Source organism: Eupeodes corollae, chromosome 1 (assembly GCF_945859685.1).
Source record: "Eupeodes corollae chromosome 1, idEupCoro1.1, whole genome shotgun sequence".
NCBI lineage: Eukaryota > Metazoa > Arthropoda > Insecta > Diptera > Syrphidae > Eupeodes > Eupeodes corollae.
The window spans coordinates 188240024-188260503 of NC_079147.1; the positions used below are offsets into that span (position 1 = coordinate 188240024).

At 36.2% G+C, this 20480-nt stretch overlaps 1 protein-coding gene across 1 annotated transcript in view; it reads left to right on the plus strand.

Annotated features, from left to right (window-relative positions):
* The window catches only part of LOC129942721 (solute carrier organic anion transporter family member 4A1), a 68780-nt gene extending 48567 nt beyond the window's left edge, over nucleotides 1-20213 (plus strand). The window contains exons 2-7 of the mRNA XM_056051767.1: nucleotides 2788-3092; nucleotides 3165-3336; nucleotides 9947-10049; nucleotides 18171-19100; nucleotides 19155-19337; nucleotides 19415-20213. Of these exons, the coding sequence (XP_055907742.1) occupies nucleotides 2788-3092; nucleotides 3165-3336; nucleotides 9947-10049; nucleotides 18171-19100; nucleotides 19155-19337; nucleotides 19415-19712 (1991 nt within the window). The 3' untranslated portion in view covers nucleotides 19713-20213. The remainder of the gene's footprint in view (nucleotides 1-2787; nucleotides 3093-3164; nucleotides 3337-9946; nucleotides 10050-18170; nucleotides 19101-19154; nucleotides 19338-19414) is intronic.
* The last annotated feature ends 267 nt before the right edge of the window (nucleotides 20214-20480 follow it).

A 20480-nucleotide genomic window follows, 5' to 3' on the forward strand; every position in this document is an offset into this window, starting at 1 on the left:
CTCAAAATTAAAACAACTAAACAAAAAATCGAACACTTTGGTGTGTCAAATTATTAAGAAGCACTTGAGTTTGAATATTCATGGGGTTTTCATGGTTGAAATAAATCAATTTATTTTTGATATAGATGTGTCAAAACCCAACATTTCCTTGTTTTTGCATTCCATTTTTCAAAATAAATTGATTGATTTATGATTTAAGATCAAATCTGAATTGTTCTATTTTCTAATACAATTGCAAACCATATTTAAGCTGTAAATTTGACAGTTCTATCAAACTTGTTAGCATGTACACGAAGTTACACTAATACAATGACAAAAATAAAACAATTCCAACTTATGTTCCACGAAATAAATCGATTTTTCAGATATCTGACAGTTTCACAAAACTATAATGGCTGAAACACAAACACGCTTCAGCTTCGGCTTCGCCTGACGGTTATGAGTTCAGCCATAGGAATTCAATGCATGCTATCACATTGAAGCTTCGACTTCACGTTTCATTTGACAATCGTAAGGAAGAGAACGTAATGTTAAGTAATGTGACTCCAAACGGAATCTCTAGTTCAAATTTGCTGAACATTTGCTTTGTCTGACAGCTCAACAGCTCTAAAAAAAGTCAACAAACAAAATACATTTGCTTTTATAGGTTAGGTTAGGTTAAAGTGGCTGTTGGTTGGGAAGTCCAACACACTTAGACCAAAGTATGGTCCGTTGTGATACCACATGGATCAGTTCATCAGCTTAACTCGTCGAACCAATTGGAGCTCCGAATGAAGCGTAGGAGACAAATAATGTCAGATTTTTTGAGATCGCTGGTATCGTTGAAGAAATAGTCTCCAAGGTGGATTCTACGTCTTTGTGATAAGGCAGAGCATGTGCCCAAAAGATTAGGGATTGTCTCCTCCTCCTCCTCGTTCATGCAACTCCTACAAAAATCATTTGCAGGAGCTCCAAGTCGAACAGTGCCCAGTCAGGACACCTATAACGTAGCTAATGTGCAATCTACTCAGAGAGATTAATTGTTTTGAGCTCCTGAGATTAGGCCAAATTAGTTTTGTCGCTAAACAGGTGGTGGTGTTATTCCACCTGAAATTTGTTTTCTCTATGGTATCTTGCTTTAGCATGAGTTTACATGTAGCTAAGGGGATACCTATGTAGCATTGTGAGCCAGCAGAGGTAAAGTTGTTCCGCTTTTTGCAAGTTCGTCAGCTCTGCAATTTCCTGGAATGACTCTATGGCCCGACATCCAGAAAAGGTGAATGTTGAACTGTGTAGCCATCTCCGTAAGAGATGATCGACAATTTAGGGCTGTTAGTGAGTTAGTGGAGACAGAGTCTATCTGAGAAGATGCGTATATCATTAGTTGATATAACGTTTTCTCTAAGCCGTGATAGGATTTGTTTTATAGCCAGGATTTCAGCTTGGAACACGCTACAATGATCGGGTAGACTAAAGGAGAGACTTAAGTTTAGTCTATCTGATTGTACGCCTCCACCAACCCCATCCTCCGTTTTGATCCCTCTGTATAAAAGTTTATAGGATCATCGTTCAAAAATGATGTATTCTCCCAAGAAGACCTGAGAGGTATAGTAACTTTGAAGCTTTAATTATTAAACTGAGGATGGGGTATGGTGTAGTCAATATTACTGTTAATAGTTCTGAACGAGTTCAAAATAGTGGCGTGGCCAATTCCATCATAGATCCACAGGGAGGAGGCTTGAAGCCGTATGGCTGTATATGCTTAATGAAAATGTCCAGAGGTATTAGAAGGAACAGAACATCAAGTGAGGCGGAGGGGGTAGAGCGAAGTGCTCCTCCCATACACAGGCAGGCTGTTCGTTGGACTTTGCTGAGTTTATCGCGATTTGTCGCTATATTTAGCGCCGTACTCCATAAGTATGGATCGGTCTTATTACCGAGATATATAGCCAGTGTGTAATGCGGTGCTGTAGGCCCCATTTATTACCAATGGCCTTTTTACAGGAGAACAGGGCTACTGTGGCCTTGTTTATTCTATCTTGAATATTAGGTTTCCAACTTAATTTCTTATCCAAAGTGAGACGCAAGTATTTTGCTTGTTCACAAAATTTAAGTGGTACACCGTTTATGAGGGGAGGGTCAATGAGTGGGACTTTGTATTTCCTTGTGAAGAGGACAAGGTCGGTTTTTTGTGGGTTAACGCCTAGTCAACGCCACACCAATTTGCCCATCTGATGAGCTTATTTAAAGCGTTTTGTAAGAGTTCTTTTAGTATATTTGAATGTTTACCCGTTAGCAACATCGTCCGCATAATTCATTTATTACTAAGTTCCAGAGGAGAGGGGATAGGGGGGACACCACCTTGTGGCGTACCTCTGCTGACACCCTTTTGTGCAGTAAAATCGTCCAGTTTTGAATTGATAATCCTGAGTGTCAGATTTTCTTTTTGAGGCAATCTTATTGGTTATTATAGGCTGTGTAAGCTACTTCCGCGATAAATTTAATTATTTCGATTTCAAAACTCATATTTTGTTTGTATTTTGAGAAAAAATATCAGCTGCTAATGACAAAAGTGCCATTTTAGAAATGTCACACTGAATGTGTCATTCAAAGCAACCTCGAAGCAGGTCCAAGGTATCGCAGACGAAGCCCAAGCTGAAGCGTGTTTGTGTTTCAGCCATAAAAGTTCTATACTAAGACACATTGAGTTTTTTATAGCCCAAATCCAATGCAACCACAAGTTGCATGGTATAAATGTTTAAATTTATATTTAATATTTAATATCTCATTTTGTATTGTTTGTTTCAGGTCTTATCGTAAACGGTTTCATCAACATTGCTATCACAACTATCGAACGCCGCTTCGGCTTACGCTCACGTCAAACTGGACTTGTTGCTAGCGGTTATGACATTGCATCATTCATCTGTCTTGTTCCTGTATCATACTTTGGTGGACGTATTGGAGCTTCAAAACCACGCTGGATAGCTTGGGGTATAATTCTTATGGGATTAGGATCAATTGTTTTTGCTCTACCGCATTTCATAGCAAGTTCTTATAAAGCAACTTTTTCCGAAGATAACACCTGTCAAAGTGCGAGAAATTCAACTGTTGACGTAAGTACTGTCAAAAAAATCTTTTATAATCTCGTATTTTAACACTCTTCCTTTTGTTGTTTAATTTTTTAGTATTGCAATGAAGAATTCAAATCAGAAACTGAGAAGGAAAATCTTTCATGGAGTATATGGTTCTTTTTTGCTGCCCAACTTTTACATGGTGCTGGAGCTTCACCATTGTTTACACTGGGCGTTACATATATCGATGAAAATGTCTCCAAGAAAATGTCATCCGTTTACTTAGGTAAGAGAATATGTCTACACAAAAGCATCATATCAATGATATCCTTCTAAATACGAGCACTCGTATCCAAGTATATCGTTTTTCAGTTTGAAAAGTTTTCAAAACAAATAATAGAATATTGAAGTAAGCGTTTTTCCGCATAGTTTGCGATACGATTTAAGTGTGATGCGGAAGGCACTCTGAACTTTCGTCTGGCTTGGTTGGATAAATAAAATTCTCCTTCGTCATCATCAATCATCGTTTACTTTGTTTTGGTAGCGTGTATAGTTATTCAATATCAAATAGCATCAAATGTAATCAAACAAGATGTTATTAGATGCCGATAAATTTTTTGGCCGAAATGGAAAGTTTTCCACAAAGAGACTCAACATTACCAGAGCTTGAGACTTGCAGGAGGATATGCGGAGACCCTTTTGGGATATTTTGTTTGTTAAATGACAAAGATCTTATGTTGGGTGGACGAAGATGAGGATTCCGCTTCTGTTTACATCCAATATCTTGGTGACCTAGTTAAATATCATTCGCCTAGTCTTTTTGCATTGTGCCTTCTTCTGCATATCTTCTTCTTTTTCTACGTCGCGTCGTGGTTCTGGTTTTGGTTCTTCGGTTTTGGTTGTCAGGATAAAACAGAAAGTTTATATACTTCCAGATAGGGACCAAAGGCAAAAGATACTTTTGAGGGTGGTTGGTTTGGCATCAGGCGATTGGAAAGAAGGTTTTGTGCAAAATTTATTGTCTTTTGTCAGACAATTGCGATTGGAGCTTAAATTTTATAGACAATATAGTTAGTGGGTGAGTGAGATGTGAGAGATACACAGAGATTCCGAGTTGTAAACAATTGGAAAGAGATTTACAATTTATTAGCAAAAATGGTAAAGTTGGAGGCTCGAGTTGGCAGTGGAGAATGGGGCAGGGGCTGTTTGATGTCAATGTGTTGGAATAGGATTTGTTTTGGGCGACGCATATTTTTTCCTTATACATTTCATTATTAGAAAAGGGTAGTTTTTGTTTACCTAGACAACTTGATACGTCAGGCTAGGCCAGACCAGGCCGGTTGTACTTTCTGCTTTGGAAGAATACGAAACCACAATAAATTTAAAATGTTATCTCATAAAAGCCATAGCACATTGACGGAGATTATTATGAAGTCAAAAGGGGATCCCAAAGTCTAAATGCGTAATGGGGATAGGGTAAGATTGGTTTGTCGATGTACACATCTATAGAAACAAAATACAAAATAGATCTATCTCAGAGGGTTTTAAAATTGATTTGAAACAAAAAGAGGACTTCATGATCTTAATGAAAAGGTTATTTCCATTTTGACCTGTCGCTCTTCGGTCGACACCGATATGGATAATCCAATTATAGGAAGTCAATTGATTACTTAAGGATTGTATAGAACATTCCAAAGTTTCATGACATCAAGCAAATTGAAATATGTTCCAGATTTTGATATATTTCATTCAAATGACAACTGTGAATTGTCAAAACTCAAAAAAAATATCAAATTTGCACTGTATTTTTGTCGTTCGTTTTATCGTTCTAAACCATGTTTTAATGATTGAAATGAATTATACATTTTGGTAAGGCTATTGTGTTGTTAGGATCTTTGGTTCAACTTTAGACAGTATCAGAATAGTTGACATGTTTTGTTTTTGTGTTAAAACAATTTTTTAACTTCAAATCAGCTTCACAGCATCCACAATCAAATAAATATGAAGTGAGGACTATTCACATGAGAGCGACCAACGAATGAACGAATATTTGTAAATTATGTTATTTCTTTCACATGGTTTGCTTTTATTCGTCCTTACAGATGGACAACAAAGACTAGAATGAAATTTTTAGCTTAAGACCCGCTCAAATATTTTTTATTCGTGGAAGTGTGGATCGTATGTGGAACGCGAATTAAATTTCACAGCTCGTTACAACCAGATTGCAATTCGCCCAATACAATCTGTTTTCTTAAATTTCTCTTAATTTGGCAATGAAAAAGCTAATTGTTTTACCTTAAGATTAACTTAAGCTGTATTTCTACATTTTGTTTACAATTTGCACAGAATTTAGGCTTATGCTCGTAAATTTTATATAATCACATTTATTCATTCATTCTTCGGTTGGTTTATTTTTTTAAAGTCTTAATAAATATGATTTAAAATCATGAAAATAATATTTTTATTTTTAAAATCATTAAATGAAAATAAAAATAAAAATGAACCAGCATAGTGTTCAAATATGCGTTTCGCCCCGGTGCAATGGTTGGGCTCATCAGAAGATGACCATTGCACTTTGTCTTGACGCATATTTTCTCGAATAAATCGAGATTCCATATAATATGAGCTACATAGAGCTACTGCGAATTATATGGTTGCTACAAGTCTTCATAGAAAATAAATTGTAGCTGTTTTTATTTCCTTGCTAAGGGATTTAAAGTCTATTTAGAATCTTGCACATGGGCTACAAACTGCGGACTGTGGATGTTCGCATATTTTGACTTTTCTGTCACATGAGCTTTAACAGACAGCGACGAATTGTCAATTTCAACAAACAAAACAAGAGTGATATAATTTAGATGTTAAGTTGAGCGCGAACAATTTATTCGTTGCAGTGTGGATGGTATGTGGAACGCGAATAAAGTTTGACATTTCGTTATTACCAAATTCGTTATTAAAAAATTGTCTTGTTTCAGAGAAGGAAGGTTCTTTAGTGAGTTTTTACACGGGCGCATTAATTCTAAATTTTACACGAAGATTTTTTTTGACAGCTAACCTAATTTCAATTTTTGTTGTTTAATTCAATTCAATTCAATTGTAATTGTAACCCATTGCAATTGTATTTTTAGACTTGTGGTTTTCAATCTGGCAATACTTTTTCATAGTTGGTCTTTTTGATAGATGTCACATGATTTGTGTTGAGTTCTATTTAATTTTTTGTATAATAAGCACACACTTAAGGGGATATTCTACCCTTATAATGCAGAGGCACAGTGTGAGCACTAGGAAGGTGAGACAGGGTTTAAAAGGAGATGTCGGTGCACATTGGTTTTGAACTCCTGAATATTGCAATGACTAGGAAAGACAGAGTGTGATAAGGCATTCCACATTCGCGTAGTACGACTAAAGAACGGAAATCTGTATTTGAGGTACGGCCGAAGTTGAGCTCGAAGGTATACTGATGAGCATTTCTAGAAGCGCGAGTATTACCGTTGAACAGTTTAAGGAGAGGAATGCAACGCCTAGTTGGTGACACACATACCGAGAATATCGAGGTGTTCAGACTCATTGATGCAAGTGCCATCCATGGATAATGGCAATGTCATATCACATTTTGTCGTTGCAAGTTCCACATCCGAAGAAGAGGGATGTGAGTCTAAAAACTAATAGTACTATAGCTAAGAGTACTATCGTCAGCGAAAAAATGTATTGGATTACATGTTGCAGACAGGAGATCATTAACAAAAATGAGAAAAAGTGTTTGAGATACAACAGAGCCCTGGAGAACACCAGCATTTATTTTATGGTTTTCAGACTTGAATCCATCCAATACTATTTGTATTGAACGATCCGAAAGGTAATTACTAATCCAATGAAGGAGGGATTCATGCAAACCGAAAGCACGCATTTTCGATAAGAGAGCCTGATGCCAAACCTTATCAAATGCTTTTGAAATATCAATTGCAATGATGTAAAGATTTGCTCCACTATTCGGTGAGATGAACCATGAGAGCACCAGTGGACCTATTGCTTTGAAAGCCATACTGCCGGTCATTAAGAAGCTTTCGATCTTCGAGATATTTCTTGAGCTGATAATTAATCAGCGTTTCCAGGTTGGTCCCATAGAATCCTTAACTCGCTCAAGTACAGGCTGAGTCAAAACACTCACTGGCAGCGTAGAATTGACGGTGAACTGCCTAGCAAAGAGATTAGCTTTCTCTAAAGAGCTAACAAAAAAAGTGTCATTGACAACGAGCGTAGGAACCGATGAAGAGGAAGAATTCCTCATGTTTTTTACAAATGACCAAACAATTTGTATTCCCTTTAGAACATTGCAGTATTTTTTGTCGTAATTTTTGATCATGTAAAAATTTGGTCCGTCAAATATGGGCGTTGCAGGCCTTCCTGGCTTGTTTAAACTTTTTCCGGCTTTATAGCAACGGAAACTTACCTCTTTGGCCCTAATAACCGCTTTACAGCTCGCATCAAACCATGCGTTTTCTCTGGGTCTGATACTTTTAACCCCGTTCGGTATAAAAGTTCTCATTCCTAGGAGAATTAAACTTGTGATCATATCAGCGCTGACGTCAACGTCACTATCGAGGAAGCATAGTGACCAGTTAAAGATCTTGAAGTGATTTATTAATTAATTGAGACCGTCCCAGTTGGCTTTCTCGTATTGCCAAACGGTTCGCTTAGAAGCTCTTTCTTTAACTGAACAGTTTTGACACGAAAAATTTGCTGATATAACACAATGGTCAGATGTGCCTAGAGGAGATAGAACACTAACAGTGTATTTATCAGGGTCAGAGGTAAGAAACAAGTCAAGAGTGTTTTCTGCTCGACCTTCAACGTCCGATATTCGGGTGGGCTCGTTGACCAGCTGAGTTAGGTGGTTCAACTCAGCGAAGATTTCTGCACACACTCCATCGGGTGTTGTCTGGGCCGAATGTTGGAGCCATGAAGAATTGTGTACATTGAAATCGCCCGTAACAACGATTTCAGTGCGAGGATAGGACGAAACAATTCTTTGGATGGAATCAGACAAAAGCATCAAATTCACGAGAAGTTGATACTCTGTCTAAATTTGGGCTTCGATAGCAGTAGTGAATGATTTGCTTATTTACGGGAAATTTAAACCACATATAATTAAAAAAGGAATTGGTGCAAAGAATATTGTGATAAGACCTGATAAGCAACATCATTCCAAATGTATATGGCGAGGCCATGGTGGGAGAAGAATAAAGGCACCAAGCTATACCCATGAATACAAAATTCCTCACCTGCTTGGGTTTCACTTAGTACCAAAACAGCTGGCTTGTATGAAACAATATGGCGGGATGCCAACAAAAAATTTGCCCTAAGGCTTTATTGAGTGATGATGTCGCTTGATTCAGCAGACAACCCTGTTACAATTGAAAAAAAGAATATTCGGCGCGTTATTGCTGACACACGTCACCAATTGCTAAAAAAGCATTCGAACATTTTTAAGAACGAAAACCTAAAATTCAATCTACAAAAGAGGTTATGAAGTTGAAAGAGGTGAGGTTCCGGTTTTTAGAGCTATCTTAATTAAGAAAACCAACAAATATTTTTGAAAGACCAACAATAATGGCAATTAAGAATTATTGGTCATTCGTAAAAAATATAAGAATTTTTTTCTCTTCCTCGGTGCTTTTCGTCAATGACACTTAGTTAGCTCTTTTTAGGGAGCTTAATTGTTTGCCAGTCAGTTCACCGTCAAATCCACTTCGTTGAGCCCGTTAATACTTTTATTGGCTCGATCTTTTTTCGTACTCGTAATTTGGCGAGAGCCCTAAAAGAACTTAAGATATAAACATCCTTTTATTCTGAGGAGGTGTTCTTCCATGCTACAGTAAAACCCCTGCGTTAGCATTTTCATCTTCCCTATATTTCTAGGTTGGTTCTGAGCTAGGTCAAGAGGATAATTTCAATTTTAAATATTTAGAAGGTCAATCATAAGCTTGGTAGTTTTTTTTAATCGAATCGATACATTTCATATAAATCGTCATCATCTATTTCAAAAGGTCGATTTGTTTTGGGTAGGGCTTTCGTTTTTTGTTGGGGGGTAGTATTCCAACATCTACCAAAGTATAAAAATTTTGGTCAACGATTTTTTGTTTAAAGCGAAATTAATTTATAAACGCTTTCTGTCAAAACGTTAAACTTTTGACATTATTAAGTTGTAAGATGTTAATGGAACACCAGTTTGATAATCTTTCAAGATCTTCTTGTAATAAAATGCAATCATGTTCAGTTTGTATGTACCGAAAGACTTTCTAATCATCCGCATGATTAAGACACTTGGAATTTTAAAATTCATTAGCAATGTCATTGAAAAAATCGCAAGAAGAAAGGAGGACCAAGATAACTGCCTTGCGGAACATCTTAATTAACATTAATCGGTGCTTAGATGAAGTTATTAAACGTTTTTAACGTGACCCATTTAGAATATAAAATTCAGTTTAAGAACTTGGAATGAAAACAAAATTTGTAAAGCTTTGATATTTGTTAAGAAAATGTCCTGACAATTTATAACCAAACCATTTAAACGTATTTATTTTTATTATATTAGGTATCTTATTTTAATTTGAAATTTCTCAAAACAACTTTACATATAGGTTCATGCTCAATTTGCTTAGTTCAGTTCCCTCCTCATAAATCCTTACAAATCCCCACATAATAGAACTTCCATTACACATACAAGTCAGTAGGACATAAAAATCCCATCATAAATCCCAGTCTCCCTTTTCAGCCAAAAATAAAAAATTGCCTTGTTCTTAGCCTGTTGGTTAACTCTCTTAATAGACAAATAACATTTATACTATATTAGAACACTCTTCCCCACGGTTAAGCAATTTCATTTTTTCTTTCAGGAATCTATTACACAATGGCAGTAATTGGTCCAGCTATTGGATATGTCCTAGGAGGACAACTTTTACAAATCTATACGGACTTCTTAACCGTCGATTCAGCAACGTAAGTCAAGACACATTTGTCATCTCTTAAAATTAATTGAAATAAATGAAATAAGAATCCAGTGCCTATATATTTAGCAGATATCCTTTGAATATGATCTCTGTTGTCTTATCTTAAAAAAAATAACGAAAACAAGTCCTTTAACGACAACGGAAAAAAATGTCATTTTATGTAGCTTACCTATGTACATACCTTCTAGAATCTCTAAGAGTGGTAAGGGAAAATTTATTATAAAGAAAAAAAGCTAAATCTCATCTGTGGTAATAATAAACCGTGTCAACCAACTAAGCTAAGCTATGCTATATCCTGTAGGATGTAACTATCTAGCTACCTTTAGGTACGCTAAGGAAACACCTCTTGTTTGTTGTTATTGTATAATGCAACAGGGACTTTCTTTTTCTATTCTGGATAAATATACAGAGGGTGACTGAAAATAATAACACATTAGCGCAGTGTTGTTTCCTTTGCTGCTGCTATATTTGTATCGAGGGAACAGCGAGAGTTCCATTGCCAGTCATCCTTCTTTTATTTATTGCTATGGTGATCCTTAGGTATTTTTACACATTTCCACCTGTAAAATAGAATTCCATCCATTCTTCTTTCCTGCAGTTTACACCTTATACTCGTATAAGCTATTCCTATATAGAGCTTCGCTTTTATAAAGAAAAAGGGATCATCATCTGGATCTGAGCCGGGGGGGTGTTTAACGTTTAGTTATTTGTAAATATTTGTAGAAAATCCAACACAGAGGATATACTTTTTTTGATGGTATGGAGGATAATCTAATGACGTAGAAAAAGAAAAACACATTTCACTGTGAAATAAAAAAAGGATATAAGTAAACTGTGTTGTTTTCGTTTTGTTTGCGTTATTTAACATAACGGATTTTCATTTCATTTAATTGAATTCCGACGTTTTTCTTGTGGTTGTTGTCGCTGTTGTTTGGATCAAGCACTAAGGGGTAAACATTGTTGAAGATACTGCAAGACGTCAACGCTAAGGTTTTAAGATTTAGTCAGACTTACATAAAACTTGAAATTGAGAATTCGTGCCTTAGATTATATTAGATATTGGTTCCGACCAATTTGGCTATGAGTTCTGTTTCCAAGGAAACAGACTGACGCTTCCCCGAAGAGTGGAAAGAGAGAATCCTTGTCAAACTCTCATAAAAAAAAAGAACTGATGAAGTGCGTATTTGTGTTTTGCCTGCAGTCAGCCAGTCGCCAAAATAGTGAAGATGGTCTTAGAACGTGAAAGAGAACACCTTGAAGCAGAACTCCTCCTCCATTGATCAAATCAAAACCTTGCGGATCATCATCGAACAGAGAGTTGAATATCGATTACCACTTTACTTGCTTTTCAACGATTTTGGCAAGGATTGTCACAGCGTCAGCAGGGAGTTTATATGGCTTGCTTTGCGGAAGAAGGGTATCCCGGATAAGCACATCTCTATTATCAAACCGATTAGTCTAAATGTTACCTCTTACACGGAGGTAGGTTTTTAAAGGAGTTTAAAGTCAAAATTTATTCAAAGCTGCATAATATCATCAATTCTATACTTATTCGTGATCAGTGAAATACTGCGGGAGGACTTACTGTAAACGCAGGAATAAGATGGCATCTGACAAGGTACGTTAAACAATTACTTGCTAGGGTAATGGATCTCCATCAAATGGCAACAAGGGTGAAGAGAGAAGCAGAAATCGTGGAGCTGAAAAAAAGAACGGAAAACAATAAGGTGTTCACTCGGAATTTCCCATTCCTCTTCTCTTTTAAACATTGCTCAACAAACAGTAAAATACTTTTGAAAATCTCATAGTTATAGGAGAATCGATGAATGATATTTGTGCGGTTTCACAGGATATGCTGATGTTTGTCGAACGGTTTAATGTAGAAAATGCTATATGGTCGGATCACTTACCAATGAAATTGAGCTTTCAGAAAAACAACACCTGATAGCGGAACCTGCCGCAACAATCTTTTGCTGAAAATCAAATGGAATAAGACCAAAAAAGCAGACTATCAGTTTAACCTAAATTTAAACCCTTAGCATGTCAAGATCGAAAAAGAAACAATCGATTTAGCAGACTTAACCAACATAATAAAGTTGTCTGCACCCCTTCATTACAACAATTCAAAAACGTTCAACCCGAAAAACAAGTGGTACAATTCCGAATGTAAAATCGCACGAAGAAAAGCTTTCAAATCCCTCAATGCATTTCGCAAATCAAAAAGTCAAGAGACTAAAATATCCTTTTTGAAATCTCAACAAGACTATAAAAATGCTTGTAAAAAAAGCAAAAAATTATACCAACAACAAATAGAATTAAAAATTAATACAGTTCGAGACAGCAGAGACTGGTGACGCCTAGCCAAGGAGATAAAAAACCAAGACCAATATCTGATGCCTGACATAAATGCTTTGGAATTTCAAGCATATTTCAGAGACCTTCTATGTAGCTAACTACGTCAAGGACTCAACATTAGATATGCCATTTTGTGTTGGTGAATTAAGGAATATGCTGAGAAACGTTAAGCTCAATAAGTAGCCAGTAGAAGATAGGATTCCATATGAGTTCATAATAAATGCTACAGTTACTTTCTTGGAACAACTCGACAGCAAAAAAAATATTGAAGAATGCAGGGTAGAAGACAAATTTCACTAAACCTGTGATTTTTCCAATTTTCAAAAAGGGCGGCACATATGATCCAAGCAATTACAGGGGAATTTCGTTCATGAATTGTTTAGCAAAAATCATGATGGGCGTCCTTAATGAAAGGTTGTATAATTGTGCGGAACAAAATAACATATTAATAGAATATCAGGCTGGCTTTAGAAAAAAATATTCTACAGTGGATAATATCTATGACTTTGCGTCTATTGTACACATTAAGCTGGCTGAAAAAAGAAGTCTATGCTTTTTTCGTGGACTTAAAGGCGGTATTGATAAAATCTGCAGGCAACTATTAATGCTCAAGTTACGTGAAATGGTAGTCTCAACTAAATTTGTAAACCTGCTAGAGTGCATATACTCTGATACTCAATCAGCAGTGTGGACAGGAAGGGAGTTATCGGAGTACTTCGAAACACTATATGGGTTGAAACAAGGATGCCTTTTCTCACCTTTACTTTTTGCTTTATATATAAATGCTCTACATGCGATTTTTGAAGGAGGTCTTAATATTGACAGTTAAAATATAAGGTTGTTGCTGTATACTGACCACATGGTGATGATAGCAGAGGATGTGGAGGTTTTGCAATGCATGATAGAACGTTTTGAAGAGTACTGCGCCAATTGGAATCTCGAAGTGAATGTCTCAAAATCGGAAATTATGGTCTTCCGAAATGGTTGCAGGCTATCAAATAGGGAAAAGTTAACTTTCAACGGAGAAGAAATTCGGATAGTACTTCAATACACATATCTTAGTGTTCTTTCACTCCAAAGATGAACTTTTTTAAGGAATTAGAGAAAAGAAATGCGGCAGCAAAGAACAGTATTAACGCGACATTGGCATTGTTTTTTGAGTAAGCAGAATATCAACCTCAGTTCAAAACGGAAACTCCTTTTGGCAGTATGCAGAGCTATTCAAACTTAAAGTGCACAAGTCTTGGTTTTTGGAAGTTTTGATGAAGTGAATAAGCTACAACGATACTTTTTGAAAAGAGTTTTAAAGTTACCATCATTCACTCCAAACTATGCATTACCTATAGAAACGGGTTCGGCTTGCACTGGGATGAGAATATGACAAATGAAAGAGATTGGATTGTCAATAACTCACAAATTCTTGAACAGCGTAAATCACATGCAAGTCAAGAAGCAGAGCATAGCGCGAGGGGAAGCACAAACGAATTTTTAAGATGTTGGATTATTTAATAGGACCGCAATACATAACAGATGACTTTGAGCCTTACAAAATATCATGTATTTTCAAAGCTAGATGCGATCTTATCTCACTCAACGGAAATAGGCGTGGAGGCAACGCATCAACATTATGTAACCTGTGCAACATGAGAGAAGAAAAAGATATTATACAACATTTCCTAGGCAGATGTCCTGCACTAAGAGAATTTAAGATAAGACATTTTGAAAAGGCAACTCTAAATGAAGCTGAAATTATTGCTGTCCTTAACGGAAATTGGAGGGCTGATTGGAACAGACTCTCGAGTTATATTTACGTGGCTATAAGCTATACAAAACAAATCTTAATAGAGTTTATTATTTTTTTTTTTTATAATAAGCGCACACTCAAAGGGATATATTACCCTTATTATGTAGACATAGTTTGAGCATTAGGAAAGGGAGAGAGGGTTTGAAAGGAGATGTCGGTGCACATTGGTTTTGAATTAATGAATATTTCAATAGCTGGGAAAGACAGAGTGTGGCAAAGCATTCCACATTCGCATAGTACGGCTAAAGAACGAATATCTGTACTTGACAGTACGACCGAAGTTGGGCTCGCGCGTTATTTCTCTAGAGCATAAACCATTAAAAAACGGTAAAAGAGGGTGAGACAAGAAACATTTCGACGATGTTCAAGTGACTTAAATGATCTTATGATGGTAATATCACCAATCAATCTAAATGCTCTACGTTCAATACTGTCCAAGAGGTTTAAGTAAGTTGCAGCAGCACCAGCCCAGATATGGGCGTTATACTCAAGCTTTGGAAGAATATAAGTTTTGTAGATAACTGCCAGATCAGAGGGGGAGAAAAACTTCTTGCATCGCCTAAGAAGACCCAAACATCTTGCGGCATTTTTGGCGACAACGCGTATGTGATCGTTCCACAAAAGGTGATTGGTGATACACATACCGAGAATATCGAGATTTTCAGTTTCCTCGTTTAGGTCGGAATTTAATGAGCTTATCATATTTTGTCGTTGCAGTTCCACATCCGAAGAAGAGGGGTGTGAATCTGAAAACAAATATGAAAAGCTAAGAGTACTATCGTCAGCGAAACAATGTATTGGATTAGATGTTGCAGACAGGAGACCATTAATAAAAATGAGAAAGAGTGTTGGAGATAGAACAGAGCCCTGGGGCACACCAGCATTTATTTTGTGGTTTTCAGACTTGAATCCATCCAATACAACTTGTATTGAACGATTCGAAAGGTAATTACTAATCCAATGAAGGAGGGATTCATGCAAACCGAATGCACGCATTTTCGATAAGAGAGCCTGATGCCAAACCCTATCAAATGCTTTTGAAATATCTAGTGCAATAATCTTACTTTCTCCAAAACTATGTAAAGATTTGTTCCACTGTTTGGTGAGATGAACCATGAAATCACCAGTGGACCTATTGCTGCGAAAGCCATACTGTCGGTCATTAAAAAGCTTCCGTTCTTCAAGATATTTCTTGAGCTGATAATTAATCAGCGTTTCCTTGACCTTGGAAAGAAGGGACGTAAGTGCAATTGGTCGGTAATTAGACGGTGAGGAAGATTCGCCTTTTATGAGAAGAGGCTGGATAAATGCGGTTTTCCATCTGCTCGGAACGAGACCTGAGGAGTAGGACAGATAAAAAAGCTTACGCAGTGGTTTTGCCAGCAATGAGGAACACCTCTTCAGAACAAAAGCGGGGATACCATCCGGACCAGCAGATTTATGGTAGTTAAGATCTTTTAGGACTCTCGCTACAGTACGAGTGCGAAAAAAGATTTGCCCCATAGAATCATTAACTCACTCAAGTACAGGCGGAGTCATAACACTCACTGGCAGCGTTGAATTTGCGGCGAACTGCCTAGCAAAGAGATTTGCTTTCTCTAAGGAGCTAACAAATGGAGTGTCATTGACAACGAGCGTAGGAACCAAGGAAGAGGAAGAATTCCTCATCTTTTTTATAAATGACCAAACATTTTTACTGCCTTTTTTTTGGTCATGTAAAAATTTGGTCCGTTGAATATGGGCGTCGCAGGTCTGTCTGTCTGTCCTGTCTTGCTTGAACTTATTCCGGTTTTCATCAGTTGGATTGGCTTTAAAACAACGGAAACTTACCTCCTAGACCCTAATAACCTCTTTACAGCTCGCACCGAACCATGCGTTTTCCTTAGGTCTGATTCTTATCCTATTCGGGATAAAAGTTCTCATTCCCAGGAGACTTAAACTTGTGATCATATCAGCGCTGGCGTCAACGTCACTATCGAGGAAGCATAGTGACCAGTTAAAGATCCTGAAGTAATTATTGAGACCGTCAATGTTGGCTTTCTAGTATTGCCAAACGATTCTCTTAGGAGCTCTTTCTTTAACTGGAGAGTTTTTACACGAGAAATTTGCTGATATGACACAATGGTCAGATGTGCCTAGAGGAGATTGAACACTAATAGTGTACTCACAGGATCAGAAGTAAGAAACAAGTCAAGAGTGTTTTCTGCTCGACCTACCACGTCCGATATTCGAGTGGGCTCGTTGATTTGAAAATAGTGTGAACTATGAGCTTGTACACATCACTTTAAAACTTTAAAATTTAGAATTTCTCCTTAAATATATCTAAAATCAATAATTGTATCTTTCTTATAAATGTACTTAAATGTAAAATTATTTGTATCTTTTCACTTACCCGACAGACGACTCTTAATGTCATTGTCGTAAGTTTTTTTTAAATCTTTCAACATAACTTTTCTTCAAGTTAAACTCAAAAATGAATGAAAACATTAAGTTGATAATAAAAAACATTTTACTACTACAGTAAAAAAGTAAACAGAACTTGTAAGTATAGGTTCTACTATAGCGGAATGGAACAAGAAATCGGTAGCCGTCGATAAATCTAAGGTTGCGTTCTCTTAGCTTAAAGTTACTACTGTTCCGCTCAAACATCGAAGCAGTGCTGTTATACGGTTGCAGCACCTGGAAAATAACAACAAAAGTTACAATAAAACCGCAGACTTAATAATTAAGTGTCTAGAATACAGAATATTTAGATTGATTGGTGATAATACCATTATAGGAAAATTTACGTAGGTTAGACATCGTCGTAAAGTTCAAAGTCACCTCACCCTTTTTTAACGTATTTTTAAAGGTTTTTGCGCTAGAGAAATAGCCAGCTGCATTCATCTCCTTAAACAGTTCAACCGTTATATTTCCGCTTCTGAAAATGCTGATCAGTATACCCTCGAGCCCAACTTCGGTCGTACTGTCAAATTCAGAGTTTCGTTTTTTAGCCGTACTACGAGAATGTCAATTCCTCGCAAGAGGCACAACCGTGAACACGCTAATCATTACGCGACGGATACTACCTACTACAAAATCCTAAAGCTTAATTATATTAAACCTAATTGAACGTAATTCAGTGTCAAAACCTAAAGAAATATTGTTATGATTGTAGTTTCGAGTGGCCTTATCAAACTTCAAACGTTAAATTCATTTTGAATGTTATTTGTATTTTCTTTGTTAGTTTTCTTTTTTTAATAATATCATAATAATGCAATTTTGACATTTATAATTTGAATAAAAGAAACCCAACAAAATACTGCATATTTGCTCGTTGATTTGATCTAACTTAAGATTGATTAAGTCTGAAACTTGTGGGGATTTCCATGGGAAAGTTCAGATGTACTTCAAAAATTGATTATTTTTTCGTGGCTCATGGAACACGATTGATATTGTTCATATTTTTGTCTTTGGGTTAGTGTAACTTCGTGTTCGTGTTAGTGAGCGTGGCAGAACTGTCAGATTCCCAGCAAAACATATTTTTAAAAATTGTATTAATATTGGTACAAAGAAGGGTAAACCTGCCAAAAAGGCCCAAATCTTCAGATTTGATCTTAAATCTAAAATAATCATTTTATTTTACCCCATGAAATGCAAAAATAGGGGAAATTAGTTTCTTTTGACAGGTCTAAATTAAGAATAAATTGATTCATTTTATCGAGTACTGGGAAAACTGTCAAATGTTTAAGTATTTTGTATTTTTCTGGCAAATCAAAAAAGACTAGCAAAAAGGTAACCAAATTTTTAACTCTTGGAAGCAGTCACATAAAGGTGTATTAAGGTAGAATGAAAGAAAGACTTGCAAACTTAAAAGCAGCCTTTTTTAAATAGAGGCATTTCAAGATATTTATCCACTTTTAATGTTAATAGATTATTATTCACACTTGACAATTTTTGTGTTCATTTCAGATTGGGCCTTACAAGTCTTAGCAAAGTTTGGATAGGCGCCTGGTGGATTGGATTCTTCTTTGCCGCCCTAGCATGTGTTCTATTATCAATTCCCATATTTGGCTATCCCAAATCTCTGCCTGGTTCTGAAGAGATTAAATTGGAAAGAGTTTCCGAAGCTTATAATGGACATGGACAATCGGAAAAAGATAATCAAAGTTTCACCAAACTCAAAGAACTTCCCAAGGCCCTGCTATCACTTCTTCGAAATCCTACGTTTTTCTTCCTTAATTTAGCTGGAGCATCTGAGGGTCTTGTTATTGCTGGATTTTCAGCATTTTTACCAAAAGAAATTGAAAACCAATTTAGTATTTCTCCAATTTGGTCAGCATTGATTATGGGAATTATTGTCGTGCCCGCTGGAGGCGGTGGTACATTTTTGGGAGGATATTTGATTAAGAAATTCAATCTAGCATGTGCGGGCATTATTCGAATGTGTCTCATAGCAACTACAATTTCGGCATTTTTCACAATGAGCTTTTTGTTGTCTTGTAAGAACTTGAGCTTTGCTGGAGTTACAGCCCCGTATTATAAAGGCGACATTATCGCAACAACAAGTGTCAAAATGACAGAGATGGCTTTACAATTGGATGACACTTGTAACAGTGGATGTCATTGTAGTCGAATGAATTACGATCCAATTTGTGGATCTGATGGCGTTATGTATTTTAGTCCATGTCATGCTGGCTGTCAACAAGAGCGAGCTTTTGGTGAGTCGAAGATTTATCTGGACTGTGACTGCATTAAATCACCGGAAAATGCTACATATGAAGCTATAAACACAATGTGTGAATCGAGCTGTTCGCACTTGTGGTATTTTGTCTTTTTCTGCTTTGTTCTTATGCTGTTTACGTTCCTAGCAACAATGCCAGCTTTATCAGCGACCTTGAGGTAAGTGACCTAAGAGTCTTTCGAGAACTTATCTAATTATCAGTCCTTTTTCAGATGCGTCCAAGATGACCAGCGTTCGTTTGCCCTTGGCATTCAGTGGATCAAAGTTCGTCTCTTGGGAACAATTCCAGCACCCTTGATATTTGGCTCCCTGATAGATGAGACGTGCATTTTATGGAAGGAAACCTGTGAAGAACATGGAGCATGTCTTGTTTACGACAACGACAGCATGAGCAGGTGAGAATGCCAACAGGTTGTTGGATTTTTTGGCCATCGCCATAGCAATCATTTATTTATATTTTTGTTTTTAACAGGTCAATGTGGATTCTCGCACTCACTGGGAAAATATCATCGGTGTTGTTTTTCTTTGGCGCATGGTGGTTCTACATTCCACCCAAAGCTGTCAGTGAAAATAACGGTGAAGGAGGAGGAAATGCTATTAACAGCGACAACAATAGTCATGATATTGATGTCTGCTATGAAGAAGACACACAGTCACAACAAGAGCAACAAGTGCAGAATTGTCAGTCATCCATTGAGGGAGAATTTATGAATGAAAATTTAGAGCATGCGCACAAAGTTCAACATTCAAACAGTCGCGGAAGATTTTAAGTGACAAATATTTTTTGAGTTTTGTGCGAAAGTTTCGATAAAAGAAAAAACACTGCCATTTTATAAGATAAATGTAGATTTTTGATAAACTCTTATCTGTTTATACGCGTCGGAAGTAGATTACATACATACCTAATACATTTTTAATATTGTGATGAATATTTTACTTTACCTAATTAAGAATTAACTTAAAGGTAAATATAAACCCCTAATTCTTGTGTTATGTGTTAGATTTAAGAATGCTGTCATAAATGTCATGTAGATTTTTCTAAATTAAAAAAAAACTAATAATACTAAATTTGATTCAACCAGATATGTGCTTAAAAGTTAAGAAATGTCAAATTCGAAATGACAGTTACAAAAGTTATTGTCAATCAAAAACTTAAATATAAAATTTCACCTGTCAATTGTCATATTCTGCCATTACTGACTAAAATAATTTCAACATGTTTAAAATGTCCAGTGTAAGCTGCTGTCAGTATAATTTTTCAATTAGGTTTGTTTCTTGTAACTGTAGTCGCAAAATTTTTGACAGCAAATTTTGGCTGATACTAAAAGAATAGATCTAATCATTTTTAAAGATTAAATAAAAATAAGTCCAATCCAAAGTAAAGTATTAATTCCATTAATTATTTATAATTTTTTTAAATTGAGAATATTTATAATTTATAAGATAATGTTTACGACTTTTGTAATTTCTTAAATTTTACTATTAAACATTTTTTGATAAACATATTTTTAAATAGCTTTTAGAAGTTTAGAATTTAG